The sequence below is a fragment of the Manis javanica genome, chromosome 3 (genome assembly GCF_040802235.1).
Source record: "Manis javanica isolate MJ-LG chromosome 3, MJ_LKY, whole genome shotgun sequence".
NCBI lineage: Eukaryota > Metazoa > Chordata > Mammalia > Pholidota > Manidae > Manis > Manis javanica.
In genome coordinates this window covers 94,057,486-94,079,546 of record NC_133158.1, presented here as the reverse complement: position 1 = coordinate 94,079,546, position 22,061 = coordinate 94,057,486, and the positions used below count along the sequence as shown (strand labels likewise).

Below are 22,061 nucleotides of genomic sequence, written 5' to 3'. Positions count from 1 at the left end.
ATTGTCAAATCACTACACTGAAATCCTAACCCTTAGTGTTTCAGAATGTGATTGTACTTGGAGACAGAGCCTTTAGTGAGATCGTTAAGGTAAAATGAGATACATGTTTGGTCCATGTTAGATATGACTGGTGTCCTAATAATAAGAGGAGATTGGCACACACACACCCACAGATCAAGGCCATGGAGTTTTGCAGTAAGATGGCCTTCTGCACGGCAAGTAGAAAAGCCTCAGAAGAAACTAAACCTGCTGACACCTTGATTTTGGATTTCTAGCTTACAGAAATCTAAGAAAATACAGTTTTGTTTTTTAAGTCATACAGTTGGTGGTAATTTGTTATGCCAGCCATTCTAGGCTAATACAGCTGTGTGGTTGGAGACTGGATTGGCAGAAACCAGTTGACTTCTCTTACCTACCAGAGACAAGGGAGATTACTGTAATATTCAGTGAGGGCAGAGTACAATCCGAGTGCCCTGACTGACCCAGAATTTGACAGCAGCAAAAAAATATACCAGAGTCCTTTGGACCAAAATATATCAGATCCCCCTAAAGTCTTACTTGATGTATATAATTAAAAAAAATATTTTATCTGCAGATAAAAGACTTAACCGAGCCTGAAGGTATACATTAAAGATCCTGATGTGACACTTAAACTTGCACCATCATAGGGTGTCCCTTTAATCAAGGGACAGAACCAGGGTCCCTTGATTAAAGGTTAGAATGGGAAACCTTGAGAAATGACTCTAATGAAAACCTAAGACTGTATTGTAATGGTTTATCATATTTTTCCCAGTGGGATATGTGGCTGTTTATTATAGAAACTGTTTTGGGGAAAAGAGTAATAGCCAGACCTTTCAACAGTCATACTGCTCAGGTTAGTCCTTTACCCCAGTCATCCCAATGTCCACTCAAAAGTGGGCAAAAGTAAAAGTGTGGCCATGTGCCATGGTGTCCAATTTTAGGATTACACCTAAAATTGATAATACAGACTTCCCTTCACCAAGGTTGACCTTGCTTGTGCCAATGCTCAAGTGCCCAGTCGGCTTGAAAAGCCTGCACTCAGTCCTTATATGTTACCATATTCATGGAAATCAGCCAGATACCTGGTGGTAGGTTGAAAACTTTGTAATAAATCATTGAGGAGCAGTGGTGTTATATCATTTAAATTAAATTCTGGGTTTTGTTTGACTTTCTTGAGTAGATGTCTTCATCAAACTATCTGTGGAATTCCTGAATATCCTAATCACCAACATTCCTATGCAGCATCACTTCTGACCCTGTACAGTGAAAGGATTGTAGCGATTAATTAATTAAAGCAAGTTAACCTAATGAAATCTTTGGTATTACTGTCTAACTCATCCAAGGAAACAGGACCTTTGAGAACCTTAGTTAGAGTGCCACCTGCTCTCTTTCAGAGCTGGATTGCTGTCTTATGGGATGTGTGATATTCCTTGAACCAGAGACTGAGACATTGTCATGTCTCACTTATCGCCAAAATAGGAACTAGGAACATGGGCTTGGAGATAACATTTCCTAGAGTAAATTTTAATATCTCATCTTCACATTTGTTCTTGTTTCCGTGACTTCATGTTTTGATGGTTTCGTGAGGGGAGTTTGAAATTTAAGGCCTGGGAGCCAAACCTGGTCCACCATCTGTTTTAGAAATTTTTTTGGAGCACAGCCAGGCCTATTTATTTATATGTTATCTATGACTGCTTTCCTGCAGTTAACAGTGAGAGTGAGGAATTGCAAAAAATATCATATGGCTACAAACATGCAGTATTTACTATCTGGCCCTTTACAGGAAGAGTTTGCCTACTCCTGGATTAGATTTCATAGCATCTACGGTAGGAATGTATCAAAGTGTTCGCCAGGGAGCACATTAACGGCTTCACTGAAACAAGAACTGAAATGTCACCTTCCAGTTTGGGGATCTTGATGCCCCTGTTTGACCTGGTGAAATGAGAGCTTCCAGTGTTGAACTAAGTAATTATGCTTACCATAAAAGTAAGTATGTTTGCTGCTACATCATGAAGGAAGAGAGAATACACTTGAAACTGAATAATAAAAATGTTTGGAAGACGAAGCATGCCCTGGGAAGGACGAACATGAACTTATATTCCTCAGGAATAAAGGTTGGGGTCGGTGATCCCATCAGGTAACAGAATTCAATCAGCTGAAGTGCCAGCTGTGAACAAAGGAATAAGACAGGATATAGGAAGATGAAGGCAGAAACACCAGTTGTTGTCATGTGACCAGCTATAAAGCTAAATGCTCTATTATCTATCCATATACTTTCCTTGCAGCATCATACATTTATATGTAAATCTTAATAATTTTTCTTTCCCTCAGCCTCCTTCTGAAACTATTTTAGGTCTGCATTTTAATGGTGCAAGTTTTAACATTCATACATGGAGTAAAGTGAAGATAGAATTAGGAACTTGGTTTTGAGTTAGAAAATGATGAGTGTTTGTGTTGACCCACGTTTGAGGAGGGAGTGATCCAGCCCGCTGCCCTGCATCCAACCAGATGGCATCCTTCACTTCTTATTGCAGGTAATGTTACCACAAAACATAAAAGTGACTGGAGCACCTGTTTAAGTCATGTTCAACATGGAGGTCTGGCAAGTCAGCAATATTTTATTTTCATATTTACAAGAGACATTTACAAGGTGTTAGCGAGAAACACTTTTTCTTATTGTGCTCTGGTTATTCGAAAGTTGAAGTATAACAGAAGCATATACAGGGAGGGTACATACTCTGTGAAGTCACTGAAACAAGAAGCACATGTGAAGATGAGATATTAAAATATACTCTGGGGGACATTTGTTACGGCTGGAGTTCACTCAGACCTATATATATATGCAGGATCTCCCTCTCTGATTCCTAGCTAGTGTTACTCTTTTCCAAGATCCTTTGAAGAAAGGACATGGGCAGGTCATTTAGGCACTCAATCAGATACATCCAAACAAAGTTTTGATTCAGAGCAGATCAATGTGAGAAAGAGAGGACCACATGGGAAGTGTTATCTGGTGAGGTTACAGGCAACAATGACTGAAGTTTTGTGCTGAGCTCTGGAGGCAGTGGGTTACAAACAGCCTGAAGCCAAGGTTGGGCAATGTCATCAGGTGCATATTCTTCAAGCATGACTATTCTCACAGGAGTCTTCTTGAAATAGGGTGGGGTTTGTTTAGGGTATGCAACAGTCCTGACGGATGCAATGCCTTTGCTTTGGAGTATTTATGAGGAGGGCAGTACGATGCAAAAGAGCACAGTTACAGAGTAACAAATTATTTTAGTCATGATTTCTATTATGCATCTAACTGTATTAACACTATAGATAATACCTGTATATTTGGAAAGAAAGGATAATGATTTTGATCCATCTCAGTAGAAATGTCATATTTCAATAATTACTAAATATCTGATTTACCTGTTTTTAATATAGATATCATCACTACTGGCACATTATTTCAGTTACATTAAAAATATGGCTTGAATAATCAAAGCAGAAAATTGACAGGAATAGAAAAACTCTTGTCATATTCATCCCACTGGCACAATTCACCCTAGGCACACACTTGTTTATTTTGCTTTTGATAATTTGCATTATTTTAATTAAATTCTACTATTCATACTTTTTAAGGGGAGAATATCTGATAAAAGTTTAATAGCCATTTTGTACATAAGTATTTTACTTATGCTTTATTTCATGTACCTAAATCTACTATTCTAATGTCTTATACTTATCCCAAGTAGGTTGTTATTTTTCCAGTTTTGTTTATAAACTGCATTTCAAAAATTGTAAACATGGAAAACATAATACTTGTGGCAGTTTTCCAAGTTAATTAACGAATTAACACACCATATGTGATAGTCTACCAATATATGTATCAATGCAATAGCATGTGTGTGTGTGCTGGGGAGAGAGAATGGTCAGGAAGATTCCACATAAATACCAATCCCTTTCTTTATATTTAAAATTTCCTGCTGTCTATTAAGGCTGTGTAATGAAGGCATATGTATTAAAAGCTAAACTGTGCCTTTGCAATCTCTAATTTAATGCCATTCTAGCTCATTATTATTGAAAGCAAATATAGCTAATTTAAATTATCATATTATTTATATTTAATAAAACTGTAATGTTATTAGAGGGCTTTCATAATTAAATGATGCAATAATAAGATATTATGCCAAATATATAATACAATTAGCCCTTCATAGAAAAACTGTTTTAATTTAGAAAAGCATCATTTCAATATATTTCTATCCAGAATTATGGAAATTCAATTTTGGTTAATATTTTAAAATATATAACCTTAATTTCTTTTAAATTTTAATGAATGTATATTCTTTAAAGACACCAAAATTTGGAGCTATCAGCTTCAAACCCTTTTGGACAAAATATTTTCAAATACATGAATTAAATGTAAGAGATCATAGTTGAATTTCATGAAAGGTAAGCATTCTAATGAATGACACATTTATTCTACTATCTCATATGTACATTTTGGTAGGTATCCAAAAACTAGTACATTATAAAAAGTAGAAATTCATGATAAGAATAAGGACCATGAAACAGTAATGAAAAACAAATGAGGAATCACCATGCTTTGCTAATGGAAACAGAAAATAAAAGAAATTGAAATGCTAAAAGAGATGGTAAAAAACCTCTTCAGTTCTATTGCCCAGCCTGCCAATAAAACAAGACTCAATGAGATAAGACAGGCAAATGCTGTTCCCCAAACATACGGCTCCCCCATCATCAATATCTCACATTGTATGCCTGCAACTTTGAAACAGACAGCAAACAAACCAAAAAACAAAAGAGCAATAAGAAGTGATACAATGTATTTCTAAAGTGTGGTGCGAATCCAATCTTTCACACATACAATTTTCAAGATAAATTTCCTAGAGTCATTGATAATATTAATTCATCATTTGTTCAAGAGAAGAAAATTTAGAGGTTATTATTATTTAGTTTCTTTTATAACACAGAGACATGTATTTTGTAGTTTGGAATTTATTACATCATTTGTGTAAAATTACTGATAATAAACAATAAGAATATAAGTCTTTTAGAATTGAAATATTACATTCCAGAAGAAAACATTAAAAGTTTATAAAGTCCAAAATATCTCAATATAAAACAGAGACATTTACACATTATTTCATAAAAACAATGCTTGTCATATATAATGGAAGATAATAAAATATTCTGACCTTTATATTCAATCCAGCTTTTCTGTGTAACTTTAACATTTCCTTCTTGCACATGTATAAAAAATAATTTCCATTCCTTCTTCTTTGTTGTATGAGGCCACTGAAGTATCTTGCTCACTGATTTTGGTAGTTAGGCAACGTTTGACAGAGATGGACCCAAGTGCTTTGAAACAAGTGTTGGTCTTTTTGGAGGGGCTGTGTTTGTGCTGGGGCATGCTTTATGTGCTCTACCATGTAGTTTGCAGTCTGCCTTAACATAATTATCTGCTTGAAAGAAAGTTACTGCCACCAGAGGTGAGGGGAAGACTTCCTAACTTCCTGGGCACATGTGCAACCCTTCAAGGGTGTGTGGCTTCCCAGATTCCCAGGAATGTTTTGGAGCTTTCTGAAGTCCTCTGTGGACATCTCATTCTCCGTTTTTGTTTTTTGTTTTTTCTCAGTGTTTTGGTCAGCCTCTTGTTTGCACCAAATAGTTATGCCATCTCAGGCACCTGCAATGTGAAAGAATGGTTTCTGAATTTTTTTGACAAGTGCCCTGGGGAAAACACTGTTCTACACTGAGAAAACTCCAAGCCAGGTCAATAAGGATGCATTTTGTGAATAGAACTTTTTCCAGGCAGGTCAAATAGAGACAATGTTCTGAATGTGGGGCTTTTGAGGGCATTCCAAACCTCATCTGTCCACTCCAGAAATTGCTAGGTTTCTGGTTTTCACAAATAATCCTGGTAGCAAAGCTGCTGGTTTTTCAAGGCTAGGAAGAAACGGAGGGCATAGGGTGGTTTCAAATACCACAAGGCTGACTGATCTACCAAGATAAATAAACACTCATGGGACTGATGCAAATTGTGGTTAATTTTAAGAGTTCTGAAGAAGTTGATTTTAACAATTTTTCCATTCTTCTCATTGCTTTTTGAGGGAGTGGATTTTCAGAATGCCTACTTCACCATTTTGGAAAGACTTCACCCTCAGTCTAACCTCAATTTGCAAGTTTTGATTACTAATGAGTTTAATTAAGCATCTTTTCACATATATATTGCCCATTTGGATTTCTTGATTGAGAAGTGCATCATCAGAAATTCTGTTATTTTTTTCTGTTAAGTCATTGGTCTTAATTTTATTTTGTATATTATTACTCTATATAGGATATGAGTCCTCAATTGGTTATGTAAGTTGGAAATAGCTTCTATTACATTGTGATTTGCCTATTTTCATTCTATTATAAAGTCCTTTGCTGAACAGAAGTTCTCATCTTTAATGTAATACATTTTCTCTATAGTTAGTGCATTTTCTTTTCTTAAAAATATAATCTACACTGAGATTGTAAAAATATTATTTTACATAACCATATAAAACATTGTAACTTTGCATCTCATAGTTAGGCATGTTATACACTTGAAGTATTTTTATCATACAGATTAAGGTATTAATAAAATTCACTTAATTTCCATATGGATATACTCTTTCCAGCACATTTTTATTTAGAAATATTTATTTTACACACTTACATGGAGTGCTACCACTGTCCTAAAAGTCTCAGTATATACAAACATGTACAACACTATAACAAAAATATTATGTTCTACTTATTTATCTATTGATTCAGCAGTGCTAGACTGTCTTCACAGATTTTATATTTAATATTTCATATTTGTTCGGACTGAGGAAAATAGAGAAAAAAAGCTTCTTAGATTTTAGACCAAAGTGGATCATATTTTTATGGAAGAAATAGAGACATATTGCAGATAGGAATATAAAGTAGGGGAGGGAAGCTTTTGCGTTCTTCCCTTCTTGGTTCATTGACTGGTCTAATAAATAAATTAACATAAAACAGATTAACAAAAGAAAAACAAATTAAATTTTGTACTTAGAGGAGTCCCAAAGATCTGAGACTCAAAAATGTGACCAAACTAGGCGGCTTTTATAGCTTTTAAACAGATAAATGTTACATTTGTGAAAAATTGACAAGACAAAGAAGTTTGTATTTGGGGTAGTAAATTAGTGAGGAAGTAACAAGGTTTGTTTATACAGCCTCCTCAGCCTCAAATTCCCTATCTTTGGAGATAAGGATGCTTTTTACCCTCCTGGTGTAGAGAAGCTACACATTGGAAATTTATTTTCTGCTTTCAGGGGGACAAAAGATGGTCACAGTGTCCTTGCACAGTCTGTTTCTCAAGCAGCTTTAACTCAAAAATAATTAATATGCCAAAGTAGTATATTTTGAGGTGGCATATTATACCCCCTCAACTATTACAGTGTATTAAAGACATTAGCACATGTAGTTTAATTCCATTGCACTATCTGATGATCTTATCAAATGAGGTAACCTAAATATCCCATTATCTTCATTGCCCTCCTTTCTCAAATAATTAATGAAAGAATAATTATTACCAGCAAAAATCATTTTCCATAACTATACAATAAAATGTTTGTATTTTCCACCATTATAAAGTGAATAATCACATATTCAGAATAATATATAATTATACAGAATTGATACTCAGTAATAATGAATGAATTGAGAGTTACAATTTTAGTTCATGAATTTGTAAAAAACACGAGTTTTTTTTACACTCTTGGTTTAGTATTAAAGTGAATGTGACCTTTCATATTTTTCTTCAATAATTTTATTTTAAAAATTTTCCTAAAATTTTTCCTAACATGTTAGTTAATACTGAAATGTCATTTCCATACCTGGAAGCAAATATTTAATGCAATTTAGTATTCATACTTGCCATTGCTATTAATCAGGCTTTACAAAGATTTTCTGAAATCTTGCCTTATTTGAATAAAAATAAAAAGTAACTTGTTAAACCCAGATAAAATAAATACTGATATGGACAAATCATCTTCATTGGATAAAAGTATTGATCATCAATGTGAAGAGTATTGTCTATTGCAATATAAAGAGTGTATCTACTATGCCTTTATTTGGCAATTAGAATAAAACTGTTCTCAAATATAATTAATGTTTATCAGTGAATAATATATAAATCAAACCAAGTAATGATTTATGCTTTCAGTTCCATCTTCATGTAAGTTTATTTTATGTAGCTGCTAGAGGCAATGTATATAAAATGGCAGAAAATCATTATACCCTCTGATGTTAAAAAATGGTGACTACATTGTAAGCACAGATATAACATGAGCAATGCAGAAACATTTAAACTTAATTATGTTGCAGTAAATTTTGAAGCATTTTCAAATTTTCACAGGAGTATTTCTAGCATAGCAATTAGGAGTGTGGCCTTTAATACCAGACTGTGTTGAAACCAAGTTGCACTGTCTGTTACAAATTACGTAACATGAAAAGTTATGTGAACATTCTCTGTCCCAGGTTTCTCACTTGTAAAATTGGGATAATAATAGTTAATACATAGAATTATAGTGATGACTGATGTCGCGTGCCCTGTCCTCGCCGGCAAGAACAGCATGCAACAACAGCAGGATTCTTCTGCAGAAAGCTTTATTCTTCAGCTCTTTGTGAAACAAATGAGTTGGGCAGGACCCAGAGGGGAAGGAGAGGCTTGCTTATATAGTTCTCATGCTCTGACCTGGTTGGTGCGGCTCCATATGCCTTATTAGCATAACCATTTGGTGGGTCTCATTGGTCCTTATGCCAAGGCGCAATTAGCATGTAGTTTAGTGGTGTGGGATGATTTGTCATTAGGAAGTTCGGGGCCTTCCGGCTGCCCTGCATTGGGCGCTATTTTCTGAGCGCGGCTGCCAACATCTCCCCCTTTTTTGTCTAACAGAAGCTCAAGGCGGAACTTGCCAGCAGAGGCGGAGACAGAGGCCTGACCTCCATCATACTTCCTGATGCCCCCTTTTTGGAGAGGGGTTCTGGGCATCTACCCCTATGCAGTCAGGCATGCCTCTCAGAGGGGTCCAAGACCTCTTGCAGTGCTTTGCCTCGCATCCTCTGGCTGGCGTTGGGACCGCTTGGTACAAAGGGTTTGGACCCTTTTTCTCAACCCTCTTGCACCATGAGCTTCTTAAAGAAAGCTGTGATTAAGCATTGAGGTACTCGGGCCTGGTGCAGTGCCACATGGGCTCAGGGTGCAAGAGCTACCTCAAGCTAAAGCCGAGCTTCCTTCTTAAGCATGTTGAGCCACACTTGGGGAGAGGCGCCAACGTCTATCGCCATTAGGGCTTGAGCAAGGATCACCTTGTCCTGCTTATGTTGGTTGCGGAGTCTGCATAACAACCAGAGTAAGAGCATGAGACCTCCAAGCAGGAACACGCCCATCCCAGCCATGCCCGCCCACTCCTTGACGTGGGAGAGAGCTCTGAGGAACCAGGAAGAGAGTCCTTCCGCTACGGAGATATCTAGACGGGTGGAGTTGATGTGGATAATTTCTCGCCGCAGCTCTTCTAGTGTCCCATCGAAGTCTTGGGACCAGTTTCCTGAAAGATACTGGGACAGGTCTCGTGACAGATTAGCTGCCCGTGTAAAATTTTTATATTGAATGCTAGTGATGCAGAGGGCACGATATTTCCGCTCACATCCCAATTGGGCCATTTGCCAGAGCACCTCCATTTGTTCCTCCACGAGATCTATGCGTTGATTGAGGATCATTATTCCTCCTTTCAGTTTGCCATCAAGTGTGGACTGTTGGTCCAGGGCAGAAGCTACTGAGGCTGCAAGGTTATTGAGCTCTGTAGCCGATTTGATGGAGGTGTCTAAAGCTATACCAGCGGCGGTGGCTGCGACCGCAGTCGCGGAGATCAGGAGCACTATGGCGGCTGTAACACCGAAATCGCGCCTTTCTCGAAACAGAGTCATGGTGTTAGGGGCGTCTATGGGAACAGGGACCCAACGGGGGATGCGGACTACCAAAGCGTTGGTAAAGTTACGCGCATCCCAACACTGAGACAGAAAGCAGGTTTCATTGGAGCAGGAGTCAAAGCTACTATTGGATAAGATAAACAGAAATGGGGGGTATACGCATACTGGAGAAGGTGGAAAAAGGGAATTAGGTGACTCTGGACCTGATTTTGCTGAACACGTGTAGTTCTCGTTGTTATGGGTCATGATCATGTTCCAGTGTGCGCGCATGTGGTTATTCTCGCACCAAAAGGTGATATTTTTTACACCGATTCCCCCACCCTGGAGGGCGGAAAAGGGGGAGAGGTCGGTACACGAGCCATTGACTCCACACAGCATCCATTTATGGAAGGGGTTCATGCTCAGCTGCTGACGAAACTCGCCTTCGAGCACCTTTACTGGCCACCAAGCCTCATTGGCTGGCCGTCCCTCCATATCTGGGGAGATGGTAAACTCCTGCCTCTCAGTTGCCCACGTTACTACAGTTGACTGACAGTCAGTCCAGGGCCACAGCTCTCCCTCATAGTCGCCCACACAATGGGAGGCATATTTGGGTTGACGAGGCCTGTCGGTGGAATTGTTCCTGGGAGAGTGTACAAATGTGCCATTGATCCAGAGAACCATCTGGTGGATAGTCATGTTCTTATAGGACAGGCTCCCTTCCTTATTAGGCCCTTCAAATTTAGCTGACATAACGGGGAGGCTACTGGCCTCTAGAATTATGTCACTGAACCATCTGTATTTCCTCCGTTTCAGGGAGATACAGCCAGCTAGATTCTGAGTGGTGAAGCATAATGACCCATTAGTTACGAAGGATCGGTTTTCTCCCAGGGGAGCTACTAGGGTGTCTTTAACTAGGTAGGGCAAGTTCATACTAGAGTTGGTGGTGAAAAAGCGGGGAAAAACGGCTGCATTGAAATGGACAGGCATAGGCTTAGGAAAGGCAGACAGGATTCCCCATCTCAATACTCCCTGAGTCGGGGTCTCCAGTGTCAGGAGCAGGGTCAGGAGGTACAGCGAAGTCATCTCCTTTGTTTAGGACTTTCCTCGTTAGGCGCTCCGGGATCCAGAAGGGATTTTCTTCACCCTGGGGGAAAACACACACAGCTCCCCTGGATCTGATTATGATTGGATCCGGGCCCTTCCATTGGTTAGATAACACGTCCTTCCATTTTACTAGTTCTTGTGGGTCTTTTGGCCACTGATTATGGCGATCCGCTGCTGTATGGCCTTGAGCATCCAGATTCAAAAAATTTATAGTGAAAAGTGCTAGGGCTATGGCAGTTTTTGGTGTGGGGGGTATATCTTCAATTCCCCCTTTTTGTTTAAGTAAATAGGATTTGAGCGTGCGGTTCACGCGTTCCACAATCCCTTGACCCTGTGGGTTGTAGGGAAGGCCAGTGATATGTTTTATCCCCATGTGATGACAAAATTGAGCAAATTTTGTAGAGGTATAGGCTGGGCCATTGTCTGTTTTCAGAATCTGCGGTAACCCCCATGCGCTCCAAGCTTCAAGGCAGTGCTGGATGACATGGGAAGCTTTCTCTCCTGACAATGGGGAGGCAAAGATGACTCCTGAACAAGTATCCACGGATACATGTACATATTTCAGTTTCCCAAAAGACGAAATATGCGTCACATCCATTTGCCAAACTTGTAAAGGCCTAATACCTCTGGGGTTGATCCCAACATGAGGTGTGGGAAGGAAGCTGCAGCAATGTTGGCAGCTAAGGACAATGTTCCTAGCTTCGGCCCTGGTTATGCTAAACCGCTTGCGCAGTGTTTCGGCAGTGACATGAAATTGTGTATGGAATTTTGAAGCTGTGGTGATAGGGTCTAGCAGGGGAAAGGCTATGCTTCTGGTTGCGAGGTCTGCCAGGTGGTTGCCTTGGGTCATAGGCCCGGGAAGGCCTGAATGTGCTCTGATATGAGTTATATACAAAGGAGATTGCCTATGAAGTAGTGCTGATTGTATCTGTTTGAACAAAGTGGCTACTGGGCTGGACGCTTTAATTAGCCCGGCCACTTCTAGAGATTTGACTGCATTAACTACATAACAGGAGTCAGACACAATATTTAAAGGTTCAGGAAAGATTTGTAGGACCTCTAAGACTATGCGACATTCCACTATTTGTGGAGTGTCAGGCGTGTAGCCTTTTGTCACAACTTTGCCATCATGGACATAGGCACCTGTGCCTGTCTTAGACCCGTCCGTGTAAACTGTTTTTCCATGAGGCAGCGGGGTTAGGCTAGTGACCCGAGGGAATACTAGGAGATGATTTTTGGCGAAGTTGATGAGGGGATGTTTAGGGAAATGATTATCAAAGGTTCCTGAGAAACTGTAAGCAAGTATGGCCCAATCATTGTTCATAGCACATAATACTTGTATCTGTTCTACGCTGTAAGGGGTTATAATTTTAGCTGGAGCCTCTCCGAAATGTGTCATGGAGGTTTTTACTCCTCTCAAAGCAAGTTTGGCCACGGCTGCCGGATAGTACTCTATTGTCCTAGCCTGAGAGGCTTGGGGATGGATCCAGATCAGTGGGCCGTGCTGCCATAAAACTGCTGTTGGCCGCTCCGGGGTGGGAAGCACACACAACTCAAAGGGTTCATTCGATTGCACTCTATTTAATTGTGCTGTCATCAAAGCCTGTTCTACTTTGCGAATGGCTTGTAATGCCTCAGGTGTGAGGGAGCGCGGTGACGTTAGTTGTGGGTCTCCTTCTAGGGTTTTAAATAGTGGAGTCAATTCAGTGGTGGGTATCTTTAAGTATGGGCGCAACCAATTAATATCCCCTAGGAGTTTTTGGAAGTCATTCAAATTTCACAATTGATTATGTCTTATCTCAAGCTTTTGGGGGCAAATTACATCTGTGTAAATGGTTGCTCCTAGGAATTTGCTAACACTAGATTTTTGGACCTTCTCGCTTGCTATATTCAGTCTCCAATTTTCTAGGGATCTAGTGAGATCTATATATGCTTCTTCTATTTCCGCTGGTTGTGGGGAGCAAAGAAGGATGTCATCCATGTAATGGATGATCTTTAGCGTGGGATAGGTCTTACGAATTGGGTCTAGCGCTCGCTGAACGTACAGTTGACATATGGTGGGGCTATTTGCCATTCCTTGAGGGAGGACCTTCCACTGAAATCTGGCATCAGGTTGTTCATGGTTAATAGCTGGCAAAGTAAAAGCAAATCTTTCCCTGTCCTTGGAGCTTAGAGGTATAGAAAAGAAACAATCTTTAATATCTATTATGAGCACTTTCCATTCTTTGGGTAAGGCAGAGAGGAGTGGCAGTCCCCGTTGTACGGGTCCAAGCATTCTCATTTGAGCATTTACTGCTCTCAGATCATGAAGCAACCTCCATGATCCTGACTTTTTCCTGATTACAAATATGGGTGTGTTCCATGGGGACACAGAGGGTTCTAGGTGTCCCACTTGGAGCTGCTCTTGCACTAAGCAATGAGCTGCTTCTAATTTTTCAGAGGATAGGGGCCACTGAGGAACCCATACGGCCTCCTCTGTGAGCCAAGGTATGGGCATGGCATCTTCAATGGCCCCTATGAAAAACCCAGGCCGTGACGGTCATTCTTTACTTTGGGCAGGATGGGCTCTATGTGTCCCTGTTGGTGTTTCCCCAGCCCCTTGCCAGGGATGTATCCCATGTCCATCATCATGCCTTGGGCGGGGGTGGAGTATTCATTAATGAGTTTGAGGCCTAAGTCTCTCATGACATCCCTCCCCCATAAATTGACCGGTAGAGGGAGTACATAAGGGGTGACTGTACCCTCTTGTCCTTCAGGGGCTCGCCATTTCAATGGTTTGGCACTAATTGAAGGGCTTGACTCATATCCTAAACCTTGTAATGAATGTGAGGATTGGGTCACAGGCCACTTGGAGGGCCACCAGGTTGCAGAGATAATACTTTTATCTGCTCCAGTGTCTAGGATTCCCTCAAAGCTCTTTCCCTCTATTTGAAGAGTTAATTTTGGTCTGTCTGCTAAATCTAATACTATGAAGGCTGAATCCCAGTCAGAGGAGCCGAAGCCCCTTTCTCCCCTCTCCGTGTTGGTAGCAGGATAATTGGCGTGGAGACTAGGTAAAACTAAGAGCTGGGCTATGCGGTCTCCCGGGGATATAGGATAGATTCCTCTGGGAGCCGAACACATGATTTTTACCTGTCCTTCATAATCTTGATCTATAACTCCGGGATGAACTACCAGGCCTTTCAATGCAGCAGAAGAGCGCCCTAGGAGTAACCCAATGGTATTTGGTGGTAGGGGGCCTTTAAAGTCTGAAGGGATAGGCTGAACTCCCATCTGTGGAGTCAACACTATTCTGGTGGTGGCACGGATGTCCAATCCCGCGGAACTTGAAGTGGCTCTCCTTGGGGGGCCTGGTTGTTCCCGAATGACACTTGCGTGCTGGTTGCCCCATATATTTGCGGGCCCTGGTGACGGGGGCCCCTCTGGGCGTTTTTTGGCAGTTCTAAGGGTTTCCCTTCTATATCTTTAATAGACCGGCACTCATTGGCCCAATGCCTGCCTTTCTTACACTTAGGGCACAACCCAGGGGTCTTTTGGGTTGTTTGTTCTGAAGCTGGGCTCCTACACTCTCTCTTTATATGTCCTAATTTCCCGCATTGAAAGCATTTGATACTTCTGTTAGTGATCCTGGCTTGTCTGTAATATGGCCGCGGCTAGGCCCGCATTGGTGAGTGGCCCTCCTATTTCTCTACAGGCTTTCAACCAGGCATGTATCTCTTTTTGTTTCCAGGGTGTTATCGCCTGTCTGCATTCCTTGGTACATTGTTCAAATACTAATTGCTCCACTAGGGGCATTGCTTGTTCCTGATCTCCAAATATTCTGCCTGCGGCCTCCATCATACGAGCGACAAAGTCAGAAAATGGCTCGCTCGGCCCCTGAATAATTTTTGTCAAATTGCCTGATACTTCTCCTTTGTTGGTGAGGGCTTTCCATGCCTTGGCAGCGCACGTGTTTATTTGTGCGTATACCTGTAAGGGGAAGGCGGTCTGGTTGGCTACCCACTGTCCTTGGCCCGTCAGCATATCATATGACCATGCAGGCTGTCCTTCGGCCGCGTTTGCGCGTGCCTGGGTCATACTGATATCATGCCACAATGCCTTCCATTCTATGTATTGCCCCATACTAGAAAGGCATGCCTTAGTTACATATTGCCAGTCTGCGGGTGTCATGGCTGTCTCTGTTAATCTCTCAACTTGTGCTATGGTGTAGTTGGCACTGACTTCATAAGCCCGAACGGATTCTGCTAACTCCTTAACTTGTTTATGGCTCAGGGGCTGGTGAGAGCGTACACCGTTATCCTCAAATACAGGAAACATTTGTCTAATTGCCTGAAGAGTATCTGGGTGGCAAAAGGAGAGTGCACCACTCACGTAAGGTGGCGGGGCAACGGGCGTCGGGGAACACCCTGCTTTCATTTTTTCCTTGGTCCGCTTTTCAACTTTGCTGGTTCCCTTACTTCTGCACTCTGCGGTTTTATTCTCTTCCCCTTCCTCTGCGGACGTTAATTCCTCCTCAGATTCCCTATTGGAGAGTTGGAGGTCCCTCAACTCTTTCCAGGGGTATTTACTATTTTCTCCGAGGCGATCGTCACTCGCTTCTCGGGGCTCTTTCGCTTTTGCCCTAGGCGGGCTTTCTCCCTCACTCTGAGGTTTCTTTACCTTCGTTTTTGTGGCCTTTTTTCGGCCGCGCGCGCTCTGTTTCCCGTTCCGTTTCTGACATGCTCTCTTGGATATCTGTCAATGCTCTCTGACCTTCTTTTATTACCTTTTCACATCTCTCATCTTGCAGACAAGCTCTAATCAGTTTCCAGAGGGGCCTGGTGCCTCCCCTCAGGCTACCCTCCTCCTCCTCTCTATCAAGATCTTTCCCCAGTTTGTCCCAGCTCGGGATTGAGAGGGACCCTGAACAAATGAACCAGGGGGCCACACGGTCTATCTCCTTCACAAAAGATCCTAAGACTTTGCTGGAGACCTTCAAGTTTCGCTCTTTGAGAGCTGTCTGCAGCGCCGTGACTAATGACGGTGCATTCCCCATGGTGCCTCCTTATTTACAGAGAACCATCAACCATCATCCTAAAAAGCAGGGGCCTCTCGGAACTTACCCCTCCGGGCTTTCTTCTGACCTGCAGTTCTGAATCCTCTCCAGATGTCTGAAGGGTCCTCCCTGTGCCGGTGATGTTCTGGTTCCCGGGATTCGGCACCACTTGTCGCGTGCCCTGTCCTCGCCGGCAAGAACAGCATGCAACAACAGCAGGATTCTTCTGCAGAAAGCTTTATTCTTCAGCTCTTTGTGAAACAAATGAGTTGGGCAGGACCCAGAGGGGAAGGAGAGGCTTGCTTATATAGTTCTCATGCTCTGACCTGGTTGGTGCGGCTCCATATGCCTTATTAGCATAACCATTTGGTGGGTCTCATTGGTCCTTATGCCAAGGCGCAATTAGCATGTAGTTTAGTGGTGTGGGATGATTTGTCATTAGGAAGTTCGGGGCCTTCCGGCTGCCCTGCATTGGGCGCTATTTTCTGAGCGCGGCTGCCAACAGACTGAATGAGATATAACATGCAAAGCAAAATCCTTAGAATATAAATCATTAAATAAAAGGTTACCAGTTTTACTAGTAGCTTAATTAGGTAATAATATACATTTCAATAAATCAGGTACAGCTTTACATATTTATGATAGTTACAAGTAAGTAAGCCAATTTTCACAGTTATAACCAAAGAATATTCATATTTGTTCTGAAATAACAGCAGTATCATTCCATAGGTGGTGTTTATTGTTCTGACTCACAGATATACATAGAAGTGGGAGATACATGTAACTCCCCAACTTTGAAACAAATATTGAACTCAGTAACACTTGTAGATTTTATTAATACATAGAAGTTCAAGAATGTTAGCTTGACTTTTTACAGTTATTTCAATGAACAGCATTGGTGTTTCCTGTATATATGTATATATGTATCTTCAATAATATTACAATGCAAAATTGTATCAATATGACACCTTATTTTGAAATATGTTGAAGTTCTTCTGTCATTAATCTTTTAAAAATATATATCACACCATGCATATTTTTTTCTCCCAAGTTTATAAATAAATTGAAAACAATTAGTACAAAATATGAGAAAACACAAGTCAGAAGCAATAGTTTGGAGACTATCCATTCATTAGTTTTAACATAAATTTTTAACTGAGGGAAATTAGAGAACAATTATGCTGCTTTTCTGGTTTGTTGTAAAGTCTATGTCATACCTCTGACTACAAAGAGGGGACAGGGGACACTTACAGGGGTGACGCAAATTTACTTTGTTGTTTATAAAACATTGTTCATTTATCGTACCTCATAAAATTGTGTACTAAAATAGTAAATTTTGAATGTAAATATATCTTAATTTTTTAAAGACTGTAATCAAAAGAAAAATATATGATGACTTCTTTCTGGGGAATCAGCTAAAAGAAATCTTAATAACTGACATTAATTAAATCAATATTCAAGAATTTATAAAGCAATGGTTCTATTCAAGTCCATCTATGATTCCTCTGTTTGGTTATGCTACCTTTTTATTCTAACTTTTCTGTCCCATGCTGATATTCATTGTTCTGGTCAATATTTTATATCAAATTGTTACTCCTCATTTCTTCAATTGCCTTGTACTTTTGTTCTGACTTTTAATTATTCAGCCTTTATCAGCGACATGTGCTTCTATTTTTCCTTCTATTTCCTTCATATATTGTGAGCTACCTAAGGTAGTTCCAAGAAAATGAGCTCTGCTAATTTCCTCTGGAACATGCTCCTTGTAAAACTACAAATAGCCAGTAAAACACAGTGGATTTTATAACTTCCAATGCTTCAGGACAAGATAAAATGTGAGCTGAATATCTTGGGAATTTTTACTCTATTCTCTATTCTTTAGGTGTCCTTTCTTCACTGCTTATTTCTTTTCCCCTTTAAAATTGCACACAAGAAGACTAAACCTGCTGTAATAACCAGGTTAATAAGGCTCTCTGCTTATGATTTTCTGGAATGTTGCTATGCAAAAGATTTTACCAAATAATTGTGTGCTGATTAAGAATCTAAAAGTGGTGAGGTAGTGAATAAACATGTGGATAAAATGGAGTCATTACTGTACTTATTGTCTCCTAAGCAGGAATTTGTATGCAGAACTATAACACAAAGATGACCCATAGAAAACGTTTAATCTAATGACTGCTTAATGATATTGGGATGGAAGATAGTTCCAAAAATCAGTTACTAGACAACTCAAAAGATTAATCCAATTAGGTCTGGACACACATTTTTTCCAGTAGAGTTACTACACAGTTTGTTTTATTGTAATAATTTACAGTTAAGGTAAATATGTTCCAAGACATATCATAAAATAGACTTGTAAACATTATTGTGACGGTGAAAATAACCTCAAAAATTGTTACTCTTAGGGCTAAATTTAATAAGATTATGTATTCCTCTATTTTTAAGATATTTTAATATTTTCCACAGATTAAAATGATTTAGATGTATGTTTATTGTTCTTCAAAACCTTTCAGTATGTTTAAGTTTATGAAAACTAACTAAAATAAAAAGTTGCTAAGAAATAAACAAAACTGTTTACTCAAATAATTTAGATGATTCAATATTTTGATGAGTTTATTATGATATTTTGATGTATTGCTTTAATTCTCCACTCCACTTTATACTCACAACTGCAAAAATGGTCAGTCTATAAAAGCATATGATAAAATTTTGAAAGAGATGTGTAATAGTCCTCTTATTCTATAATTCATTCCATATTACTTTTCAATCTTTTGAAATGTATTGAGACCTATTTTATGGCTTAGCATAGAAGTCTATCTTCTCTATCTTGACTGTTTCAAATGTTTGAGTATAGTGTTCTGTTAATATCAGTTAGGTCAAGTAGGTTGAAGAGATGGTATTTGAATACATACATACATATATACATACATATATATGTTTATATATATTTGTCCTTGTTTATGTGTAAATATTATTTATTTTTATATGTACATGACATCTATGTGTATATATGTATAGCTTGTCCAACATTTAAAAAAATATTTGTTATGCTTTTTCCAAAAAAATCTATAATTGCAATGGTAGACTGACACTTTCTCTTCTTATTGATGAGCATAATGGTTACTTTTATAAAACTGAAAATATGCTTGAATTCCTTAGCAGCCAATTCATATCTTCATTTGGAATTAATACATATCTGTGCTCTGACAAGTAGATAAGAAAATAGAATGTAACCTTCTACAATTTTTTTTTCATGGAAAATTGGCTTTTATCTAAAGCAGCAGCAGAAGAACTCATTTTCTTAATGGTTATTTCATCATTGTCAACTTTGTTTATTTTGGAGTCAGTTTATGACTGTGCACAAAATTTTGTTTACTTACTTATCCACGATATCAAACTAAGTAGAGTATGCATTCTTTCCTCTGACAGAATCATACTTCCCCCAAGAAGTAGAGGAAGATAACAGCTATCTATGGAGAAGCAACTGAAGCAATATTCCCCTTTTCTCTGAAACACAAGGTCCATGTCAGTTTACATCATTTCCAACTTCTCAAAGCTTGTGGAGTCTCCTGATTCTTCACTGTAACTTAGTATACTGCTAATGCTAATTGGGTGTTGAATCACTCCATGAGTGATTTTACAATTGGTGTAGTTTCTAATCTTTTACAAACATTTTTATATTGAGATATATATAATAAAAATGCATAATCTTAGTATACAGCTTGATGAATTTTGACATGTGCATACACTTATGTAACCATCTAGTTTTTAATATTTCTCCTTTGAATGATTATTCCATTGAGGTTTTCACTAAATCGAAACCCTGTACTACTTTTTAATCATTATCTCCTTCAGAATCATTATCTGGACCTCCTGAGTTGAAAGCCAATGATCATGTGGATTTTTGTTGTTTTTGCATGGTTGCTGCTTATAGATCTTGTTTTGGAAATACCATAGAACTTTATTAATCTTTATGTTCAAGTTGAACTTTTTAAATAAATTTTATAAGCCCCAATAATAATTCCTAAAAGTTATGCAAAAGATGTTGTAACTGTAATTGACTTTTATTGATATGAAATTTAATCACTTTAATATAATACATCTCCAGAATTGGATTATGCTTCACAAATAAATTGATGATTGATGAATATTGAAACAAATTTCAGATTAAACTTAACCTAGTTATAGAATGAATGATACTATAAAATTAGAAAACATTTTGCCAAATCCAGTTGGAAAATTATAAGGATACTGTTACAAATTTCATTATTGATTTAAACACTAAAAGTTTTGTTTTATCTTTGTGTATTAACTGAAGATCTTTAGGATAAAAAGAAAATGGAAGCATAGAGATCACTTTTTAAAAAGGTAATTTACTTTCATTCTTTTTGCTGAAACTTTAGAATAATGTATAAAAGATAGATGGTTTTAGTAGTCTTACAATATTCATTTATTTTCATTTCTTCTTACTAAAATTTTGTTTTGTTTAATCCAATTATTTTCTTATATTAATACTAAGGCTGAGTCATTTGTAACATAACTAGAATTACTGATTTTTAAAAAATATATAAGCCCAAAAGATTTGAATTATTAACAAATATTTAGTCCAAATTTAATGTGAGAACTTTGTTTTACCCAATCCAAGAACAATATTTTTGTTGTTGTTCATTAGTTGAAATTCTATGTTAATTTGTTTCTGGCAAGATTTTTACCATAACTTTCTCAAAAACTTAAAATATTAATGAGCATAAGACTGTTTAAAGATCTAGTAAAACATATTATTCAAGAAATAGGCTTACTGGAAGAAAAAAGACATCATAGAGGAGCTGATGTAACATATAATTGCTATATACTTACTATCTTTATGTTTATAAAAATGTAAGAACTACTGAAACCTGTTTTACACATTAGTTTAAGTAAAAAACTTGAACACAGAAAAATTGTTTCAAGCATTCACGTTTTCTGCATTTGAAAAGGGCAGTTTTACTAAACATTTTCCTGAAGTGAATACTATTAATATCTATGTCTACAAATTGAATTAAATGTCAAATGAAAATCTTATCCTCCATGTTCTGTACATTGATAGCATTATCTGTAGCATTTTAGAGCTGTAAATAATGAGATTTTTCAAAATAGTTTAATTTTGAAACATTAAATAATATTTAGTATAAATCCCAGAAAATATATCTGTAGATAGAGTTACACAAACAAAAATAAAACAGCTAATGATGACGTATGAAAAAAAGCTGTATAATATATTCCTGAACCAAGGGTTGTTCGGCAGACTAATTTCTGTATGGGGTCAGATAACAAGGCCATGGGGTATCTCTGCAGCTACCAGCTCTGTCATGGTACAAAAGTAGCCATAGACAATACATAAACCAAGGAGTGTGGAGTGTGGTTATGTTGCAATAAAATTTCATTTACAAAGAAGGGCTCATGGTGGACTGCCTCTCCCAACACCATGAAGCTATTTCAAGCCCATAACATTTGATTGAATCACATTTCTAGGAGGAAGGTTTGTGACCTGGATACTTGAATAGCATTTATTCATATTGAGCCCAACTCTGTGATGTCATTCCTCACAATTACAACATAAAGGAACACAATCATGAGCTTTTACAAATGGAGTATTTAAAAGTTAGGGAAACTTTTTTTTTAAAGAAATACTTCCAGAAAGGGGAAAGATACAAATATGTTACATCAGATTGTGATTAATAAGTATATTCAACCATTTCCTTAGATATAGGTATGTCATTCCAGTATGACATTATTCTCATAAAACATCTATCAACAGAAATATTTTAATATACATGTGTCTATATGTATGTGTATATGTATACATATATATACACATACATAAAATTTCACACATATAAACATATAAATGTATATACAATTATCTAAGTATGTATATCAGTTTGTTAATTAATTT

At 38.3% G+C, this 22,061-nt stretch overlaps 1 protein-coding gene across 1 annotated transcript; it reads right to left on the bottom strand.

Annotated features, from left to right (window-relative positions):
- Window positions 1–8,674: 8,674 nt before the first annotated feature.
- On the bottom strand, window positions 8,675–16,431 carry LOC140848421 (uncharacterized). The gene is made up of 2 exons (XM_073231805.1): window positions 16,197–16,431; window positions 8,675–11,134 (listed from the first exon to the last, which is right to left on the bottom strand). The coding sequence occupies exon 2, from the start codon at window positions 11,071–11,073 to the stop codon at window positions 9,298–9,300; it is 1,776 nt and encodes a 591-aa protein (XP_073087906.1). The 5' UTR covers window positions 11,074–11,134; window positions 16,197–16,431; the 3' UTR covers window positions 8,675–9,297.
- Between the last annotated feature and the right edge of the window lie 5,630 nt (window positions 16,432–22,061).